This window comes from Vidua chalybeata, chromosome 23 (assembly GCF_026979565.1).
Source record: "Vidua chalybeata isolate OUT-0048 chromosome 23, bVidCha1 merged haplotype, whole genome shotgun sequence".
In the NCBI taxonomy this organism is placed as follows: domain Eukaryota; kingdom Metazoa; phylum Chordata; class Aves; order Passeriformes; family Viduidae; genus Vidua; species Vidua chalybeata.
The window spans coordinates 6,780,382-6,800,102 of NC_071552.1; the positions used below are offsets into that span (position 1 = coordinate 6,780,382).

At 48.6% G+C, this 19,721-nt stretch overlaps 1 protein-coding gene across 6 annotated transcripts in view; it reads right to left on the reverse strand.

The window, feature by feature from the left end:
* The window catches only part of ARHGAP32 (Rho GTPase activating protein 32), a 209,953-nt gene that overhangs the window by 25,102 nt on the left and 165,130 nt on the right, over positions 1 to 19,721 (reverse strand). For all 6 annotated transcript variants that reach the window (XM_053963433.1, XM_053963431.1, XM_053963432.1 and 3 more), the window contains one exon: positions 11,365 to 11,514. In XM_053963433.1, the coding sequence (XP_053819408.1) occupies positions 11,365 to 11,514 (150 nt within the window). The remainder of the gene's footprint in view (positions 1 to 11,364; positions 11,515 to 19,721) is intronic.

A 19,721-nucleotide genomic window follows, 5' to 3' on the forward strand; every position in this document is an offset into this window, starting at 1 on the left:
CCCCTTGCCAGGGCCACATTCCCAGGCAAGTAACAAAAATCACTGATCCTCAGTGGGATTTTAGTCCTTTTCTGAGCCATGGGGTCTTCAGCCAGTGACTCCAGAAAACCTCCCTGCAGTGCAGTCACTGCCTCAGCTGCAGGCAGCTAAAATGCACCACCAGGTGCTGCCTGGGAACACCCAGCTCTGCATGGACACTGTACACACCTCCCCTTCCAAAACAATCACCCCTCCCTCCAATATCTCCAACATCAGGTGGTTCCAGGAGACAAAGTGCAAAGGGCTACAAATGAGGATGCCTCCCCAAAGGGAACCCCAGCACATTTCATCATCACAGCAGCCAAAGGAATTAATTCAAGTCCTTCCAGAGCATCTCTCAGCTGGTTTGAAAGGTTTAGTGCATCTCCAAGGGCTCATTAACTGCTTAATTCTCTGCCATTAAGAGGAAGCAGAAGTTCTATAGTTTTCATTCTGAAAAACATTTTGATTCATCCTCACATGAGGCAAATTTCCTTTCCTATAATCTTGTTGGGGTTTTTTTTTTTGTTTTGTTTTTGTTTTTTTTTTTTTTTTTTAATATTTTGTAATGTTCCCTCCCTGGGCTTTGGGAGGCTTGCTTGTGTTGTGTTTTATTTTATTTTATTTTATTAGCACATTACTGGAACCAGAAGTGTTTGTTCAGCCCGGGGCATGAGGCCTCCCACCCAGACCCCCTCTGACACTGGCATTTTCCCAAAATACAGCAGTGTGGTGCAGGTCCCACAGGCCAAGCCTTGTGGCTGGACAATGGCCCAGAGCACCTGGGCTGCTGCTCCTCACTGAATTCCACACATAGCAAACCCACAAGGGAGCTCAAGCTGCAGAAGAATGGAAACCAGACCGCCCCGAGCTCACCAGAGGTGACAACCAGCACGCAGTGCCAGCAGACTTGGGACGCACATGGAAAATCCAGACCCGAGTAACAGAAGGTTAAAGGCTGTTCTGAGCCACCAGGATAGAAACTGGAAGAAACAGCCATCAGATAAAATGTAGGTGGAGAAGCTCACCCCTGGCTGTCCAGGCTGCCTTTGGGAACAGCTGGGAAGAACAGGCAGGGGAAAGGCCAGCAGAGGACACACACCCAGCACAGCACAGCACAAATGGTGCCACTGCAGCAGGCTGAGCCCCTTTCTTGGAATTCTGTGCCTGGCCAAGACTGACAACTTCTAAATATCTGGAAGTAGCTACATAAATCCCAACTCCCTTGCCATTAATGAGGGGTTATGTAAAAACCTATCAGGGAATATCCCCTCTTAAAGAAATACAGTTGCTTTTACTCCAATAATTTCATATTTTAACTTAATTTTAGAACCATTAAGGTTGGAAAAGACCTCTAAGATCATCAAGGCCATTTCCCAAAAAACTGTCCAAATATTTCCTTAAAAAAAAAAACAGTAAAAACCCTGTAATATTTCAGCTTGTGACTTTAACCTTCTCATTTCTGAAGCTCTTCCCTCCACCTTAGTTACACAAAGGTGTGAAGCAGCAGAGGAGAGAGATTAAGGATTTTCTCTTTATTGTTGCATGAGGAGCTCTCTGTCACACAATACTGTACCTGCACGTGCCATTCCACAGGCACACCGACCCCACCAGCCCCTCCACATTCAGAAAAACATCAAACTTTGAAAGACTCTCTTCTCAGGACTTTTGTCTCACTTTTGTCTCATTCCTAAATCTCTGTCCTCACGTTTGAGCCACCAAGAGAAATACAAGACCAACCAAACAGACACTTTCCTTCCTTTTCAAGATGCTCAAGGCCACGTTGGATGGGGCTTGGAGCAATCTGGTCTAGTGGAAGGAGTCCTTGCCTGTGGCAGCGGGTGGGACTGGGTGGGATTTGAGGTCCCTTCCACCCCAAGCCAGGCTGGGATTCCATGATTCTTCAGCTACCTGTCCCTCATTTGCAGGCCGTGAGCCACACTGACATTATCCACACTGGTGATGAGTCGTGTAAAGTCCAAGCTGCCCCAGGTTCCTGGTCCTGCACACAGTTCTGATCTGGAGTGGGACTTCTGCACTTGGAACAGTGCAGCCATGGCAGAGCCAACCACAACCCACGAGCTGGATCCCTGACCCAGGCAGGGCTCATAGGGGGAGCAGCACTGGACTCTGCTTCCTCAGCCCGGAATTCTTTTATGGCAGCTCAGCCAGCACTGTGGGAAGCAAAGTGCAAAGTTCAGGCCTGGGGAACAGCAATCCCCCGGGCTGCACCAGGCAGGGCAGGTCGCTAGCCACGTCCGCCAGGTCCTGGCAGATCAGCAACATTCCCCTGGCTGTGCCAGGACAGCCTGGAATCTGAGGAGTGCTCCCTGCCCACTGTCCATGATGGAGACGTTGTACAGCCAATCCCTGTCCCAGGCTGCACCCAGCCACTTCCCAGGGCTCGGGTTTAACTGTTTTTAATACAAAATATCACAGAATCATTAAGACTGGAAAAGCCTCTAAAAATTGAATCCAACTGCTCTCCCAGCACTGCCATGGCTGAACCATGTCCCCAAGTGCCACAACCCCACAGCTTTTAAATCCCTGGGCAGCCTGAGCAGCTCCAATGCTTGGCAACTCCTTCAGTGAAAGTTTTTTCTAATATCCAACAAGACACTACTAATACTCAGATTTGGCCAATGTGCTGGAGCTTTCTTGTTTAGATTAATTACACTCCCTCCAATAAATTGAGAGGGGGGGAAAAGTTCTCCCCATGCCAAGAGCAGCAGGATAAGAGCACAAGCAATTCCTGTAATGGCTGTGACATTTTTCCTCATGTTTGTTCCCCCCACAGCTGTAGTGTTTCGAAACGCAAATTAATTTTCAACTCCCAGCTGTCCTCAGGGTCACTCAAGCACAAAGAATCCTCTCCTCACAGCTGCAGGCAGGGCAAGGGAGAAGGGGAGAGACAAACTGGGTCTTTTTAAACAGCAAAGGCTTGTGTTCCCTGCCCAGCAACCCCAAGGATGTCCCCCCGAAACAAGGGAAATCTCCACAGGGATCTCATGCACCCCTTTGCAATGCTGACCCCATACCCAATAATCTCGAGTTCCAGCAACTCGGAGGGCAGATAGTGAAGCAATAACAGTGCCTGTTGTGGTTGGAAATTTGCCCAAAATAACTCAAAACTATTGGTCTTAAAAGTGTCAACTTGTCCAGTTAGTTTGTGCAGCAGAGAACGCATCTGCAGCAAGGGGAGTTCTCTACTCATCTCCAATTTGGTCAACTGTTCCCATTTTTTTCCAGGCTGATGGATCTGCCTTTGATGTCACACACAGACATTCATTGCCGCATCCAGGAGGACTTCAGGCACCTAAAACACTCTTCACAAAATACACCTCAACATCAGAAATGCAAACCCAGCCCAAGGAACACAATAAATACAGGGGGAACACACAGGTAAATTCTCTTAATTTCTACAGGCATTTACAATTGGATGTCATGTGCCAACCTGTGCTGACACTTGGATAAATGCTGTTTGATATTTATATCCCACTCCTAATCTCCCAAGTACCTCCTGGGTATCAGGAATTTACCTTGTGGCACCTTGGGGGCAGATACGGGTTATTAGTTTGATTGTACAAGCCTGGAGATGGAATGGGAGATAACAAATGAGTTCCCGAAGGCCAAAAATTGGTGGCAGGGACAGGTTTGAGCTCCCAGCTCAGGGTCAGAACTCTTAAGTGCAGCTGTGACCATTGACTGCCCAAGTCCTTTGGAGATGGATTTTGAATTTAAAAATTACTATAAATCAGGAAATACCAAAAGGAAGCTGGTTTTGGCATGTTTGAGGCTGCCTGGTTTCAATATACTGCCAATTCAATGAAAAAAGGGACAGTCAGGACAGCAGGATGGAGGGAAGGGGATAGCTAAGATTACCTGGGAGCCCAGAGGTTGTCAAGCCACAGATGTACCACAGAATTCCTGCCCCAGAATGCAACTTAAAAACCTTTTCTCCCTCATTTACGCAGTGTGTGCACAGGGCTGTGCACAACACTGACTCAAGTGCAAGTGAAAATGCTGAGACAGGCCAGTGTTTCTTCAGTGTGTGACAGAAAACTGTTTAGAGGTACACAAATACTACTGAGTGAGGCAAAGCAGGAGGATCTCCAGTGTCCCCAGTTAGGTGGCCTTGTCAGAAACCAAGGAGATCCACCCCTGATTTGTGAACTGCAGCTCTATATATAAACAACCAAGCCCAGGTATCCAGGAGAGCATTACAAAAATCACTGGATGAGTAAGGATGCAGTGTTTTTCCTGCTCAATGGTGAAGTTAGGATTCCCTTTAAAAAAAAAAAGAAAACCACCTGGAATAGGGTACACAAGCTGAATCACCTCCAGATATCCCCACCTGCTTGGATAACAAGCATAAAGGAAACAGAGACTTTAAGGGACTTGCCAAAGTCACACAAGAAATGTCTCAACAGAAAAGAGAATTGCAAACAAAAACTTCAGAACTTAGGGTTGTTTCCTAATCACAAACTGCTTCAGGCATATAAATGCTTAAAAATAGAGACAGAAGGAAAACTGGGATAGCAGGATGCCAGAGCTGAACCTGCTTGGAGGTTTGAAACTTTTCAGTTCCCATCCAAACTTGTCAGCTTGGATACTCTGAAAATAGCTACTGAAAGCATAAAAATGCCCCAGGGGTTCATTCCCAGAGTGAGCACACCTAACACAACCGCCAGCCTCATCCAGAGCCAACATTCCCTCCCGTGCTGGAATGGCTGCGGCCCATGTCACCCTTCTAAGGGGAATGTCACATGCACGTCACACACACCACCAACACTTCAATAAACCTTTGTACAGGAACAAGTTGTTATTGCCTGAACAAACCCACTGATGTGGCTGCAAGCATTCAAGGCATAACAATTCCAAACATACCTGGGAATCACAGGCCAGGCTGCTGAGCTGCCACAGAATTCCATGGAGCTGCAGGTAAAAACTAAGGGGCTATTTCACATGGAAGCTCTGCAAATACTCCAAAGTCTTTCTGAAGAGAAAAGCTTGGAGCAAAGCCATCACAAGCAGGGATTTCACCTGGGGCATCAGAACACTGAATCCCAGACCAGTTTGGGTTGGAAGGGACCTTCAAACTCCCTCAGTCCCATCCCTGCCATGGACAGGACAGGGCAGTAACAGGGAATGGGAACTGGTTACATTCACTCTCTTGGAGTTAAAACAGCAAGAAAAACTGAAATTATTTAATCTGTAAGACTCAGCTGCCCTGAATTCCCAATCAAGGTTTCCTTCAGGATGGCAAAGATGCCAAGCCAGCCAGGTAGCCTTTTATTATAATTACAATTCTAGCTGGTAAAAGGAGCTCCTCTCATCAATACCAGGAGCCAAAGGGATGACAGAGATTGCCAAACCCATGCCTGAGCTAAGGGGAACCAAGCTTTCAGAGATCCCAGCCAAGAGGCTGCCAGGATCTCATTCCTTGTGTTTCTCTGCTCTGGTAACAGTTCCCTCTATACCCAACTCTGCCATAAATTATTGTCAGAGGCAAATACATTATCCAGCAGCAGGGAGGGGATGGCTCCAAGGAATGGATAACTCCAGAGGGCCCCAGACAAGCCATGATGTCATCAGGAACCCCAAGGCGCTGCTATGGACCTTTCTGAAGAGCATCTGAACCAGCACAGGAGAATAAAACCATCCCTGGCAAATCCTTGCTGCTCTTCTGCAGATAAAAGGATGCAGATCCCCTATCTGCTATTTTCTGCTGCTCTCTTCCATTTTATTTTTTATTTAATTCTACCCACCTGTCCAAATTAGTTCTGAATAAATGTGGAGAATGAGAAGAACAGGAAAGACACAGAGCAAGGTAAGGTGAGTTAGTGAACTTTGTGTCTTGCAGGCATTTACATCTTCAGCAGCAGTCAATGCCTCTTGCTGACCACACAGCACGGGCATTTTGTAACAATTGAAAAAACATGCATAGATCCTTCACTATAGGAAACTTTTCAACTAAAAATTCCATTTGTGAATATATCTTTTCCAGTGATGGAAGCTGATGATGTACGAGCATCAAATGCATAAAGAGGTACAAAAAAAGCCTTGTGCCATTAGCCTACAAAATCCTCTGTGGTTGCATGATGGATCACCTCTGGAGGTGAATCCGTGACACCACCTCACTGGGGGACCGCAGGGCTGGCTTGTGCTTCAGTCCAATTGCTAAGGGAGAAAGGATCATTCCCAACAAGTGACAGGGGACAGGAACACTTCTGGCTTGGAAGAACAAACTGTGTCCCTGTGTTCTGCAGTCCAAGCAACCCCAGCAAACGAGCCCAGCAGTATTTGAATAAAAAGTACATTGGAAAGTAACCCCTCACATGCTGCAGCTCAGGAGTCCCTCACTCTGAGAACAGCAAAGTGGCTTTTCCCTGGTGGGTGCAGACTCTTCCTGCCGGGTGCTGAGCCACCCTGGCCTGTGCTGACCCCTCCTGCTGGGTGCTGACCCATCCCACCCCCCAGAGCAGCCCCAGCCCTGCCTGGGCTCCCTGTGGGCCTTGTGGCTCCATCTGACCCCTTGTCCCTCCATCAGCTCTTCAAGAACATGCCCAGCTCCTTGAGCCTTGCCTTTCCTGCAGCCCAGCACCACGTTCCCCCTCGCTCCCACCCGTGTCACACCCCAGGAGCTGTGGGGAGCTCCCTGGCCAAATATTCCAAGGCAGGAACCAGGGCATGATGCAGCTGCTGCAATGCAGCACTCCACCAGCTCCCACACTCCACAAACATCCTCTGCCAGCACAATCCTGCTAATTGGGGTCAGGCTAAATTTAAGTTCTATTTAGTTTCCTTCAAAAGAGAAAAACTTTGGGGAAAAAAAAAGAATCTCTGCCTATAAAGGGAATAAGAACAAGGTCTCTTCAGGAGTCAGGGATTGGGGTGGATTTGCTGTATCTCACAGCTCCATAAAATTGTGATGGGACACAGGGAATGGCTGGAGCTGTGCCAGGGAGGTTTAGGTTGGATTTAGGGAAAGGTTCTTCCCCCAGAGGGTGCTGGCACTGCCCAGGCTCCCCAGGGAAATGGGCACAGCCCCGAGGCTGCCAGAGCTCCAGGAGCCTTTGGACAGCGCTGCCAGGGATGCCCAGGGTGGAGTTGCTGGGGGTCTGGGCAGGGACAGGGTCTAGGCCAAATGATCCTGGTGGTCCCTCCCAACTCAGAATGCCCTGAATTTGTAAAACAAACCAGCAAGGCAGGTGGCAACTGCACCAACCCAACTGGGAGCATTTCTGAGAGCAATGGAGAAACAGCAACTCCCTGCTGAGCCTGGTCTGCTGCCAAGTAACGCTTCCCTGGCAGGGAAGTATCCCAAGCCCAGCAGGAGCCAAGAGATGAGTAAGGCACTGGATGGGATGCAGACAGGACCCTTCAGGCAGGCTCCACGGGGTGTCTGGAGCTGACTGGAGAAATATTGTGCAAACCAACATACTTGAAGGGAGCATTACCACAGGCTCTGCCAACAGAGAAGTCAAAAATCCCTCATATCAAAACTGGTTTTACTCCTGCAGGTCCCAGCCCATCATTCAGTGCTGACATGTGACAAGAGAAAAGAAAAGGACACCCTGCTGAGACTTTCACTGGAAGCAACACACCTATGCATACCCAGCCCCATGCCCAGGAGCCTTGTGACTCCCAATTCCCTCTTTCACAAGCAGCATGGAGCACAGATAATTTTGAAAAATAATCCTGTGATCTGCCCATGACTCAGAACCTCACCAAAGAGACTGGACAGCAATGCTTCCTTTCCTCCTTCCCCTTACCTCCAAGGGCGTTTGGGGAAGGACTACTTGGCACCTCATGGAGGTGTAACTCCTACCCTGGAAGGGCTCCAGTACTGTTTGGACAGCTCAGAGTGTCAGCACAAACCAAACTGGAACTGAAAAGCAAACACACCAAATCCCACCCCCAGGACACTGCCCAGCACTCACCACAGTCCCCACCAGGAATCACCAGAAACACAGGAGAGTTTAGGGTGCACTGCTTGTCCCTCACACTTGTTAATTCCTCACCTCCCTCCCTGTAGCTGCTCAGTGTTCCTGCTCACGCCCACACAGGACATTCAGGGAAATGACAAGCCACATCCTCTCCAGGGCAGCAGCACCACCAGCCTGCTGCTGCACTCCTCCTGCCTTCCCCAGAAACCCTTCCCTGGGGAGAAACCTGGGCACAGACAGATCATATCCTGATCTTTAGAGCTGCAGGTTCTGTCCTGCCAGCCTGGGAGGCACCTCCCAGCAGGGAGAGCCCATCCCAAAAACTCGATGCCACGATGGCACACGTGGTTAGCATTAAGAGCCATAAAGGCCCACCTGGGTCAGCACCTGGCTCCTGGCAACACCCAGGAGCTTTGGGAAAGGCAGGAGGAGGGAGCAGGTGACACTCAGGGCTTTCCTGCAGCCCCATCCAGGGAACTGGGTCACAGAACCTCTGAGCCCAGAACTGGGGCCTGGGTTATCCAGCCCCTTGCCAGGGCCACATTCCCAGGCAAGTAACAAAAATCACTGATCCTCAGTGGGATTTTAGTCCTTTTCTGAGCCATGGGGTCTTCAGCCAGTGACTCCAGAAAACCTCCCTGCAGTGCAGTCACTGCCTCAGCTGCAGGCAGCTAAAATGCACCACCAGGTGCTGCCTGGGAACACCCAGCTCAGAGAACCACAAAACACTTTGCTCACGTGGAGCTTTGTATGATGGCATCCCAGGGCTCCTGCTCCCTAAGAGCAAACCAGGGCACATTCCTGCATCACTTTCCTCCTGTGCATCCCATGCCAAATTCATCCTCCCCCCAACAGCAGCTCAGAGGATGCCGAACGAGGGATTACTTGCTGAGCCCACAGAAAGACAAGGTACTGCAGTAAGTGAAACATCTCCTCTGTGTCTGTACATCTCCTCTGGGTACACAGCAAACATGTTCTTCTCCTCACTAAGCAATCTGAGCCAGCTGCCTCGGTGCAGAGTTTATTTAAAAAATGTTACACTTATTGCAGTTTTTGTCTTTATCCGTTTTATTCTCTCGTTCCACTTCCCACTCACTAAAAATGAGCGCAGTTTCAGAGATTCATGACTACAGAATATAGGCTGCTCATGGTGTTTCTCAGCAAATTCTTGACAATTTGTCATCTTCACAAAGCTGGTAACTAAGAAAATTCTTAGCATAACTCCAGTTTATTTCAATATTGCATTTTTGAGGTGCACATGATGCCTTCTCACTCACTGCAATCACTAGGAACAGTGGCATTTGCTCCTTCAGGCCCGATAAATATTTTTGGGGATGGGACATTGACCCAACAAAACCATCATGAGCTTAAACAAACCAATGAATGTATTGGCTCCTTTTTGTTCTTCTGAACTCCCATGTTCTAGGTTGTGATTCCAAAGTATCACCAGCAGGTACCACGCTCAGCCAGAGCATGCTCTGAGCTCCTGGAAAAAGCACTTGATGTTATGATTATGAGAAGCAGCTTTTGAAATTCACCTCAGGCCCCTTTCAGCAGGTCAGCACAGCAAGAGGCTCCAGACTGAGCTACAGTAATGCTACAGGAGGAGGGACTCTTAAAATGCTGTGCATGCACAGACCCAGAAACGTCTCCACGAGCCCCATCCCAGGGATTACATCACTTGGAATACAGGTCAGGGAGCTGAATCACATGGAAAACAACAATCCTGCTGTGGGAAATGGAGTCATGCCCCTGTTGGCAACACTCAAATTGCATCTGCTTCACTCCAGGGAGCTAAGAAAGGGTTATTAAATCGAGGGTGAAAGCAGCTGGTGACTCCTGAGCTGAGGGACCTCATTAGCACAGCCCAGTCAGTGTCACCCTGATGTGTAGGATGGTGGGGAGAGACAAGGACAGAGCTCCCAGAGACTGTCAAACAAGAACATCCAGTGGAGTTAAAGCAGTTTAGTTCAGCTCAGGATGTGGCTTTGAATGCTAAATAAACCACCCTTGAAGCCAGGGGAAAGAAGTCAGTGCAGAGGACAGTGATGAAAGGGAATTCCCTCCTTCCCATCAATGAGCTCACTCTGCTGGCTTGGTTCCTCCAGGAGTGCTCCCACAGCACGTACATAGAACCAGCTCCAGAGCCACCCGGTGCTGTGAATTACCTACTCCTGATGCAGTTCCACATGGGTCAGTGCCTGTTTCTGACTCCAAGGCACCTCTGGTGCTTTGCAAGCCCCAGTAAGGATCTCTGCTGGCTCCAGCTGAGCCAACGAGCCTTGCCACAGCTCTGACTCCTTAAGGACAAGCACATGCTCTGCACCAGCTGCTAGTGAAACACTTTTATGTGAGGTGAGAGAGTGCACATCTCTGTTATCAACCAAATCAGCTGGAAAAACAGCAAGAAATGCCTCCCTGCCCTTGGCCAGCCCTTTTTCAAAAGGCATTTGGACGAACAAGAAGTCTGAAGACTCAATGAAAACAACTTTAACAGAGAAACTCCTTTCTTGCCCCACACATCCTGTCACTTCTCCCTCTGCCTGCACACAAAAGCTGGGAGACACCAGATGGACAACTCTGGCACAAGGGATCTGCTGGCTGCAAAGCCACCCAACAGATCCCATCACTGCTTTCCTGATGGCCTCACTCCTGGGCAAACCACCTACAGCCCACAGCTGCTCCAGGCTGTGTTCCCAAACATCCCTGGGTGTGAGCTCCCAACGGGAACTGCTGAGCCTAGGGACTTGGGACAGCAGCCCAGTGCTCTGGCTGCTCCTCAGTACCTCAGGAACCTGGACTGCAGGTGGCACAGGGAAAGGGCAGGAAAGAGCCCGTGAAATCTAAGTTCATCCCAGGAAGAGTACTTTCTTGGAATGGAGAGGTTTGCTCCTCTGCCACCCTGAACTGTTGATGGGGAGGGAAAAGGGACCCTGAATGGAGAGGAAAAGTCAGCTGTGAGGAAACACAATATCCAGTTTATTCCTGTAAATCCTGTGAAATCCAAGGAAAAGGCAGATGAAGGATTTACACTGCAAATTGTGCTAGAATCATACAAAGGTACTGAGTTAAGAGAAATGTAGGGGTTTAACATGCCTGTTAATTAATCACTGACACTGACATACAAATAAAGCTTATATTCCTGGGGAAAAAAAAATTTGAAGACTTGAAGAGGTTGAAAACCCATCTGCAGGAGCTGCAGCCACCTTCAGGGCTCCCACATTGAACCATGACGCTTCCCACATCGAAGCACAATGGTTGCTTCTCATTAGCCTCAGTTTCCCATTCAGCCACGGATTTGTGCCACACATTTGTCCTCCAGCACGACCCTGAACAGCCACGGTCACCCTGACAAATTCCCAGCAGAGGAAGAGCTCAGGAGCAGGTTGTTTCTTACCGTCATGGCCGGAGTTGAGCAGGTGCTCCCCCAGGTCACAGCCAAACACCCTTTCCTTGAGGATCCCCCGCTGTTTCAGTTTCTGTTTCGTTGGGCGCGACTTCATGAATGTCCGGAGGAAGGTGATGAGCTTCCCGTGCTTCTTCGACACTGCACAAGACAAGGAACAACCAGCTCATTCCACACCTGGCAACCACTGAGCACAACTCCTTCCACAGAGCACGTAACAACTGTAGTAACATTAATATCAATTATTTACAGGAACAGATCCCAAGGTTTGACACTAAACAGAGACTTGGCTTTTGTCCCAACCCCTGGCTAGTGTGGAGTTACCAGGAGCGAGCTGGAATGAAGGACTGCCACAAATACACATTTCCTGCAGAGCAGCTTCAGGCAGAAGCCACCTGAAATGCTGATGGTGGGCAGCACTTGGGAGGGGCAATTTCATCTCTGGGAAAGGGAATGAGGCTCAACTGAGAAATCTGGTAATCTCCTGTGCAAACCAGTGTGTAATCTAAACACAGAAATAAAGCTCTGTGACTGGCCCTCGTTCTGGTCTGAGGCCCCTGCAGAACCAAGGGCTGGCTATAACCTCTGAGGCTGAGCAGGCAGAGCTCCCTGAGAACCCAACCTGCCTTCCCAGCACACCAGGGCCTCACTGTCCCTCACTACACCTGCACAGCCACCACCCCAGAGCCTCAGCAGCTCCCTTCTCAAGCCAGCACAAAATAAAAACAGACTCACAGTCACTGAGGTTGGAAAAGCCCTCCAAGGCTATCGAATCCAACCTGTGCCAAATCCCCACCCTGTCACCCTGCCCAGGGCACTGAGCACCACATCCAGGTGTCCCTGGGACACCTCCAGGGATGGGGACTCCACCATCCAGCTCACTGAACAGGTCACTAAGGCAGCTGATTGAAGAGATTCAGTTTATCCTCTCCAGAATGAAGACAAGCAGCCTCCAAAGAGAGGAGGATGTGGCTCAGGAGCCACCTTCCCACCTCCTGCTCTGTCCCTCCGGGCTGTGCTCTGGTCCCTCTGCTAAAACCAGCTGCTCAGGAGCTGAACCCCAGTGCAAGGCCAAGGAGAGCAGTGGGTGACAGCAACGACCTGGCCCTGGCAGGAGAGGCCGGGCTCAGGTTGAATGGGAGCAGAACAATGCCCTGGAATGTCAATGCTCCTCCAGAGGCCCTCGGAGCCTCCCCAACAAAGGTGCCATTGTGTACACGATTTAAAAGCAGTTTAATTCAACAGAAGAGCTTTACTGAAGGGAACAAACTGCTGGGTACAAAGGGCCGTGCTTTGTAGGAAGCCTTTGCAGCTCGGGAAGTTGTAAAGGCTCCTGCAGCAGCAGCAATCACCCTCCTCTGCTCCTCCCTCTCATCCCAGGCAGGAAAGAACAAAGACCATGGATTCCACCTGCATTAATACTGCACAAATACTGCAATCGAGTATCAGCACAGTAACACCTTCCACAGCAGCAAAGACCCCTGGGGACAAAGGTTCATCCCTTCAGTGTCACCTCTGCTGCCTTATGAACTGTGAACTACAAAGAGCAGCTCTGAAACTGGGACTCAGCAAAGCAGAGATGGATGGGCACTGCTTCACTCAGAGGGTTCTTCAAGGAGGGAACATGGAAACCTTGTCCCAAGATCGTGGTTATACCACACTATGTTTCAGGATGCTTTAATCCCTTCACACAGCTGAATATTTCTCCTTCCATTTTACCAGACATTGACATGGTCTGTCGATATCTGTAATAAACCTGATATATTTATATTTATATAATAAACCTGATTCCACTGACCTTAACAAATTTGTACTGATGTGAGGAAAGCAAACTTCTCCTTCTGCACGAAGTCCCATGTAGCAATACAACATTAAACTGATCCTCAGCACCACCTGAATACCTGAAATCCCAAAATCCCCACCAAACCCCACATCTGCATCCTCAGCAATCAAACCCAATTTATTTAACATCCACAGGAACCTTGAGCATGACAAACTGTGGCTGTGGGGGCTTTAATTAAAGGAGTGTTTGCAGTTTGATGGGTTTTTTAATTGCATGCAATAAAGGAACAGATTGTGCTGACATGCCAAACAAAGTTAGGATGGGGTTTGGTTATATCCATCATCACAGGAAAATAAGGGCTCATTTATCACTTCCTATCGGCCCAGCTGAAGGAGAAATGGAGACAGTCTCATCTTGATTAGTGTGGAATTTCCAAGGTTAGCACCCTCGGGCTGCTGTGGTAACACCACTGGAGGGGAAAGACCAGAGACTGATGCTTTTACAGCAGGCAAACGGAGCACCTACTAATCCAAATAAAGCAATCATTAATATGTGTGTATTCACTTGAATCATTTCATACTCTGTATACTATGCACCTTGCTTGACTTAATGAAAAACGAGCCCTTCAGAGAATGGATTTTAAGAGGAGAAAAATGCATCCAATTCTAGTCCCGAAGAAATTCTACTACTAATGCAGATCAACAAGTGACTTCTAGGTGTCACCTCAGCACTAAAACCAGAAAAAAATAAACCTGCAATGGGTGCACTTCCACGGTCCAAAGATGTACTTGGCTTGGTATTGGCATCACTGACCAGAAAAGTGAGCTGAGTTTTTAAAACAGTAAGTCTGTTCTGCCTTTAAGCCACTCAGTGCAGGTAAAAATAATTGTCCTGCTTTCTGCACCATTAAGTAGACTCCCACAAACTCCCCGACACAGAGAAGTGCTGCAGCAGCCAAGGACTCTGTGAGGGCAGGTGCAGCCACCAGAAATTCCCTTGTTCCCAGCCTGTGGAAGTGTTTGGACGGCTCCTTGGTCACACAGAGCCTGCTCTGGATCACCTCTCTGAGGCTGAGCCCAGCTCCGAGGGTTGAACCCAGGCAGGAATGATTCACTCAGGCTTCTGCTGGGTGGGGGAGAACAAGAGAATGGCAAGAAAATCCAAGCAGTCATTTCCCTGCTGACCGGTTATTAAGGAGGGAAAGCAGGTAGGTGTCTGAGAGGGATGAGCTCTGCTCCTGAGCTTCAGGAGCTGCCTCCTGCAGCAGCAGCAAAGGTGGGATCCCCCCACCCTCTGGCATTACCGACCCTCAAAGCACCAACGCATCCCGAGGGATTAATTCCTGCTGCATCCTGCTGTAGGTGAATGCAGCACAGCAGACCCAGGCTCCGGATAAGCACCAATGCAAAAAAAAAAAGCTGCAGAATCTGTGTTTTCTGGTCCAAAACATCCATCCCGAAGCTCGCTGCCCCACAGGTGACAGTGACAGCAGCAGCCAGCAGTGCTCTCCTGCTGCTGCGCCAATAACTGCTCTGCACCCAGAAATGGTGACTGTAGGAAAACCAAGGAATCAAGGCAGAGGGTTTAGACCTGAAACAAATCTACAAGTGTTACAAACCAAGCACATGTGGATAAAACAACTAACCCTTTCCTACTGTTATTGTCCCTCTAATAAAGCAGGGACCTGATAGAGCGGATCCACTCACAGCTTGCATCTGTCTCCACATGAGGTGTTCATAGAAATAAATTTGAGAACCAGCATTACTGACAGACAATTTCAAATGGTTGCTGTGCTTTAAGTTACCAACTGAAAGCCAAACCAAACTAAACAAAAATTCTGACATTTATCCATATTACTTTCCACCTCAGACTTAACCACTATAAAGCGCATAGTTTACCAAGAAACGGAGACTTTCCTAGAAGGAGCAGGGGCTGCTTTTCCTCAGAAAGGCAGTTTTGGCTTAATATCCTGGCCTGAAGAAGCAAAGAAAATTCTCCATCCAGTGGAGAGAGCCTGGTTGCAAAAAAAAAACCCCAAATGAAACCCATCTGAAAAAACCCACCTGAGTCTGGACCACTTCTGAACTTTTGCTGGCACAAATATGTCAATTAGGAGCACAAAGAATCTCCCCCCACTTTTGCTGTCATAACTGTGCTGGCCAAAGCCTTTACATGGTGGGGCAGGGGGAGGGGGAAGGAAAAGGAATACTTGTGCCAGGTAGTTCATTGTGGCTCTGGGAAGCTGCCCAGTACCTCCCCCAGGAACATTTCAGGATCAGGCAGTGCTGCTGCTGTTACACCACCAGCATTGGTGGTGCAAGTGAGGCCCCAAATCCCCCTGACACTGGTAAAAGCTACTAAATAACAACATCTTCATTAAAAGCAAGGCTCGTTCACCCTCAGGACATGCTTTCTTCAGCTTTACTGGAGAGCTGTGCCAGCATCAGCTCCTCATGAGCTTCACGCTCTTGGTCAGCACAACTCGCCCTCCCGGAAGCCCACATGGATCTCTCGGGATTTGCTGAGGACTCCTGAGCCTTCCTCTGAGCTCAGCCTACAGTGGCACTGCTGGGTGTCCCCACACCATTCCCTGAGGCTGAGCTGAGCCACTGCCGTGACCTGGATTAGGAATAATCTGCTGCCCCTGGTGCTCTTAGGGCAGAGCTGGGCCAGCCCAGGTGAGACAGCCCAGAACCGACCTGCTCCCCCTGGTCCTGATCCCTCCTGTGCCCCATGGATTCATTAGGGATGCAGTTATTTGGGATTCACAGCACAGTCCAACAGCATCACGTGGCTCAGCCCAAACTCCACAAGTGATGTCTGGCCACAAAATCCTTCCCAAGACCACTGCAATATTTTATTAGAATTTCCCGAAGTGCTGCCAACAGAAGGAAAGGTAGGATGGCAAAGAGCACTGTCTCCTTCTGATTCCTTGGCTTTGGATCATAGAGACCAAACAGGAAAAACCCTTTTAACAAACAAATGCAGCCTTACTGTGTCCCCAGATTTGTTCTGCTCAGCAAGAAAAGCCCCGTGAGACAAAGGCTTGAGAACAAAACACAAACCAGCCAACCCTGCAGCAGGACAGCATCTCCCAGCTGACTCATCCTGCCTCTTCCCAAAGGCTAGGGGACATCCAGGCAAATGGTGACCTGGCAACAGATTCTAAACACAGAATCCCAGAGTGGTTTGGGTTGGAAGGGACCTTAAAGCTCATCTTGTGCCAAACTCCTGCCACAGGCAGGGATACCTCCCATTAAACCAGGTGGCTCCAAGCCCCATCCAGGGCAATGGCAACTTCCTCCAGGACACCCTCCCAAACTCCCAGCCTGTTTCCCAAGCCCTCTGCCCATTTCCCAAGCTCTCTGCCTGTTCCCTGCAGCCTCATTAGCCTCTGCCAAGGGAAAACAAGCTCCTGTTCCACAAACAAAGAGCACCTGTCTCATTCCCTGCTGGTAGCGCTCATATTTCGGGTTTGACAAAACCCCCTTCCCAGGGTAACAGCACCACGTTTTCTGATGCAGGGTTAGCAAAACTTGGGACTCCAAGAGAATAATCTTGGAGGGTGTTTGCTGACCCACATTCCCAGTACATGGGCAGCTTGTTTGTTTATGTTATTCCCAGTGATTTTACAGGTCACAGCACCCAGCTGGCCCCTGCTGTGAGGGGAGCCTGGTGCTCAGACCAAAGCAACAATAACATGTGTGGCTGCAGAGCTCCACAGCAATCCACAAACTGCACTGGCAGGCACAGAATCAAAGATGGACAAAGGTGGGGGAATGTCATAAAAAAAAGCATTACAAAACAAAAGTGAAATCCATCCTCTCTTAAAGTACATTTACAGCAAATCAGGCAAAATTTTTTCTAGGCTATTAGTCCCTCCAGAGCCATTCTCTTCTAAAATTAAACTGCTGCAGGGAGAGAAGGAGAAGCAACAGACTCTTCTGAAAAAAGAGCAGCACCAAGAATCAGGAGATGAGAAGCTGGGGTTGATTTTGCCACACATTTCCTGCGCTCCTGATTCTGCACACTGAGGATCAGACCGAAGGGTGGGAGCAGAGCGAGGCCAGCTGGGTGCCCACAGAGCAGCAGTTACCCCAACCTCTCCTGAAAACATCAGCCAATATACTCAATATCCATCGCCTCACACTCAGAAAAACCCACTCTGCAGACCCACGTCTCACTGAGGTGAGAAGTGACGCCAAGCCAAGAATTGAGTCACATCTCCCAGTTCTCTGTCATGTTCCTTAGCAACAAGACATTTTCCTCCTTCCCTCCTGCCACAGCACATTCTATTTTGGAAGCTCATTTACACAGCCCTAAAAACCCCAAGCAGAATGTGGAACCACGCACCACCAAGCACCATCCCTTAGTCCTTGAACAGGATGCCGGGTTTGAAGAAGGACCAACCAACACAGTAACAATCTCACTAATGTCTATACTGGGCTCCCTCAGCAGGCATAAAGATTTTCAAGAGATAATTAAAAATTCCATAGATATGAGAGTCTAAAAATATCTTTCTATCTCCAATAACTTTCATAAATGTGTAGTGACTGGTTTGCCATAAACAAGAGCAAAATAAATTGTGTTTTCTGATGCTGCAGCATTTCTCTTGTGCCAGGCTGCCATCAGTTAAGGCTGGGCTCTGAAGTGAAGAAATATGTTAAAGGTGATTAATTTCAGTGTAATTTAATAAAAACCATTCAAATTAGCTAAGATACGAACCAGCCAAGGATAAGGACAGAGTTCCAGCTACCACGAGAGCCCCACACATATGGAGAGTAAAGTAGGTCATTGATAAGAGCTGGTGCTGTTTATTTACAAAACCTGGTAATAAGGAAGCTGCATCTCTTGCATCTGCCCAGGCTCCTGCAGTCATACTTTGGGCAGTGTCTGTGCAATGACCTCAGCACAACTCCAGCTATTCCCCATTCCTGCCAATAGCAGCCCTTGGCTCAGGTTGGCTCTTCCTGGTCAGCACAGGAACATCTGGCACCAGAGATCCACCAGCCTGGCAACTCACAATTACACAATTCCTTCAGTTCTGCTGCATCTGGGTCTGGTCACTCCTCTGCCAGAGACAGCACACTGCAAATCCAGAAGCTACCAACATGGTAGCTGGCTACTTTCATTTAACTAAAATCACATGTCTGTGGTGACATGCACAAGGATCATCTACAGAGTGAACTGCCTGGAGAAGTTTCTTTATGGCCGTGAGAAAACACAGACATGAACCAGGACCTAATGTACAACAGCAAAACCTCTTTCCGTGCTCTTCTGCCAGATTTTTTGAGTGTTTGTAATGGCTTAAGAATGATAACCACAAGGTTAGTCTGATGCAAAAATCTATCACATATGTCTGATACCAAGAAATCTGTGCTGTTTTCCAGCCTTAAGACATGACTGATCTTTGCACAGAATCTAAGACCACAAGGGAGCACTAAGATGATACTAAATGATACCTGACCTCCTGAACAAAGAGACCCAAGGACATCTTCGAATTAATCCCTGAAGGACAGCACACCTGCCCCGGGGCAGCGGTACATGGCCAGGAGATATAATTCTGTTATTTATGTAGCTGAAGGCTAAGAGAGACATGAGAGAGGTTTCAAAGGTTCAAGGGCTGACAAGGTCAATCTATTAATTCTATTAACAAGTTTAAATTGTATTTTGGAAAAAAAACAACAGTGCTGACTAACAGAGTCCCAGTGATGATGCAGCAGGGACAGGCTGGGACAGGTAACTGGGGGAGGAAATAATGATGGATGGAGCTGTAGTGCAAAGGAAACCAGTTCTTAGAGCCTCAGTCTGGAAAAGGAGTGGGAGCTGAAAACAAACTGATAGAGATTTAGCACAGGTGGCAGTGGGGTCAGCAGGTCAGGTGACACAAAGAGGTCACAGGGCCAGCAGCAAAACTGGGAGACAAGGGGAGCAAATTGGGAAACATGGAGCTAGGAGAAAAATATCCAGAGAGACACTTGAAATATCTTTTTTCTCTTTCATTCTAGCTAAGTCTTTGTGTTCTAGCAGAGCTTAATGCAGTCCTTTTGCTTATCTCACCTACCCTGGAGACTGAGGATCCTTTAGAAAGGCTGCTCTGACTCAGGTAACCATCACAGGCAGAACTGAACACCAGATCTGCCCATCAGGGAGATGGTGTCAGCCTCCTACCCACATTCACTTTGGCATGTCAGGATTGTTTGACTTCACATGCCCAAGCTCACACCACACCCAAAGATTTGAGATTCGACACCAAAATGTGCCTGTGTGCAACCCTGACACTGAAGAGGATGTGACAATATAACCTGAGGATATCTCTGATACACAGTTTGCATGGTTTGAGAAGACCCAATTTCAGAACGACCCCAAAGGCTGTGTTGATGTGGCCCATGAAGGGTGCTATTGGTTAAAGGAATTTCTGGAACCTCAGCTGGGGCAGCAGCATTAAGGGTAAGCATGAACACCAACAACCAGCGCCCTGTGCTGGGTAACTCTGCAGACACTTGCAACTCGGGGAGAAATGGAAGAACACTCAAGAGGCAAGATGTCACCTTGGCACTGGGTG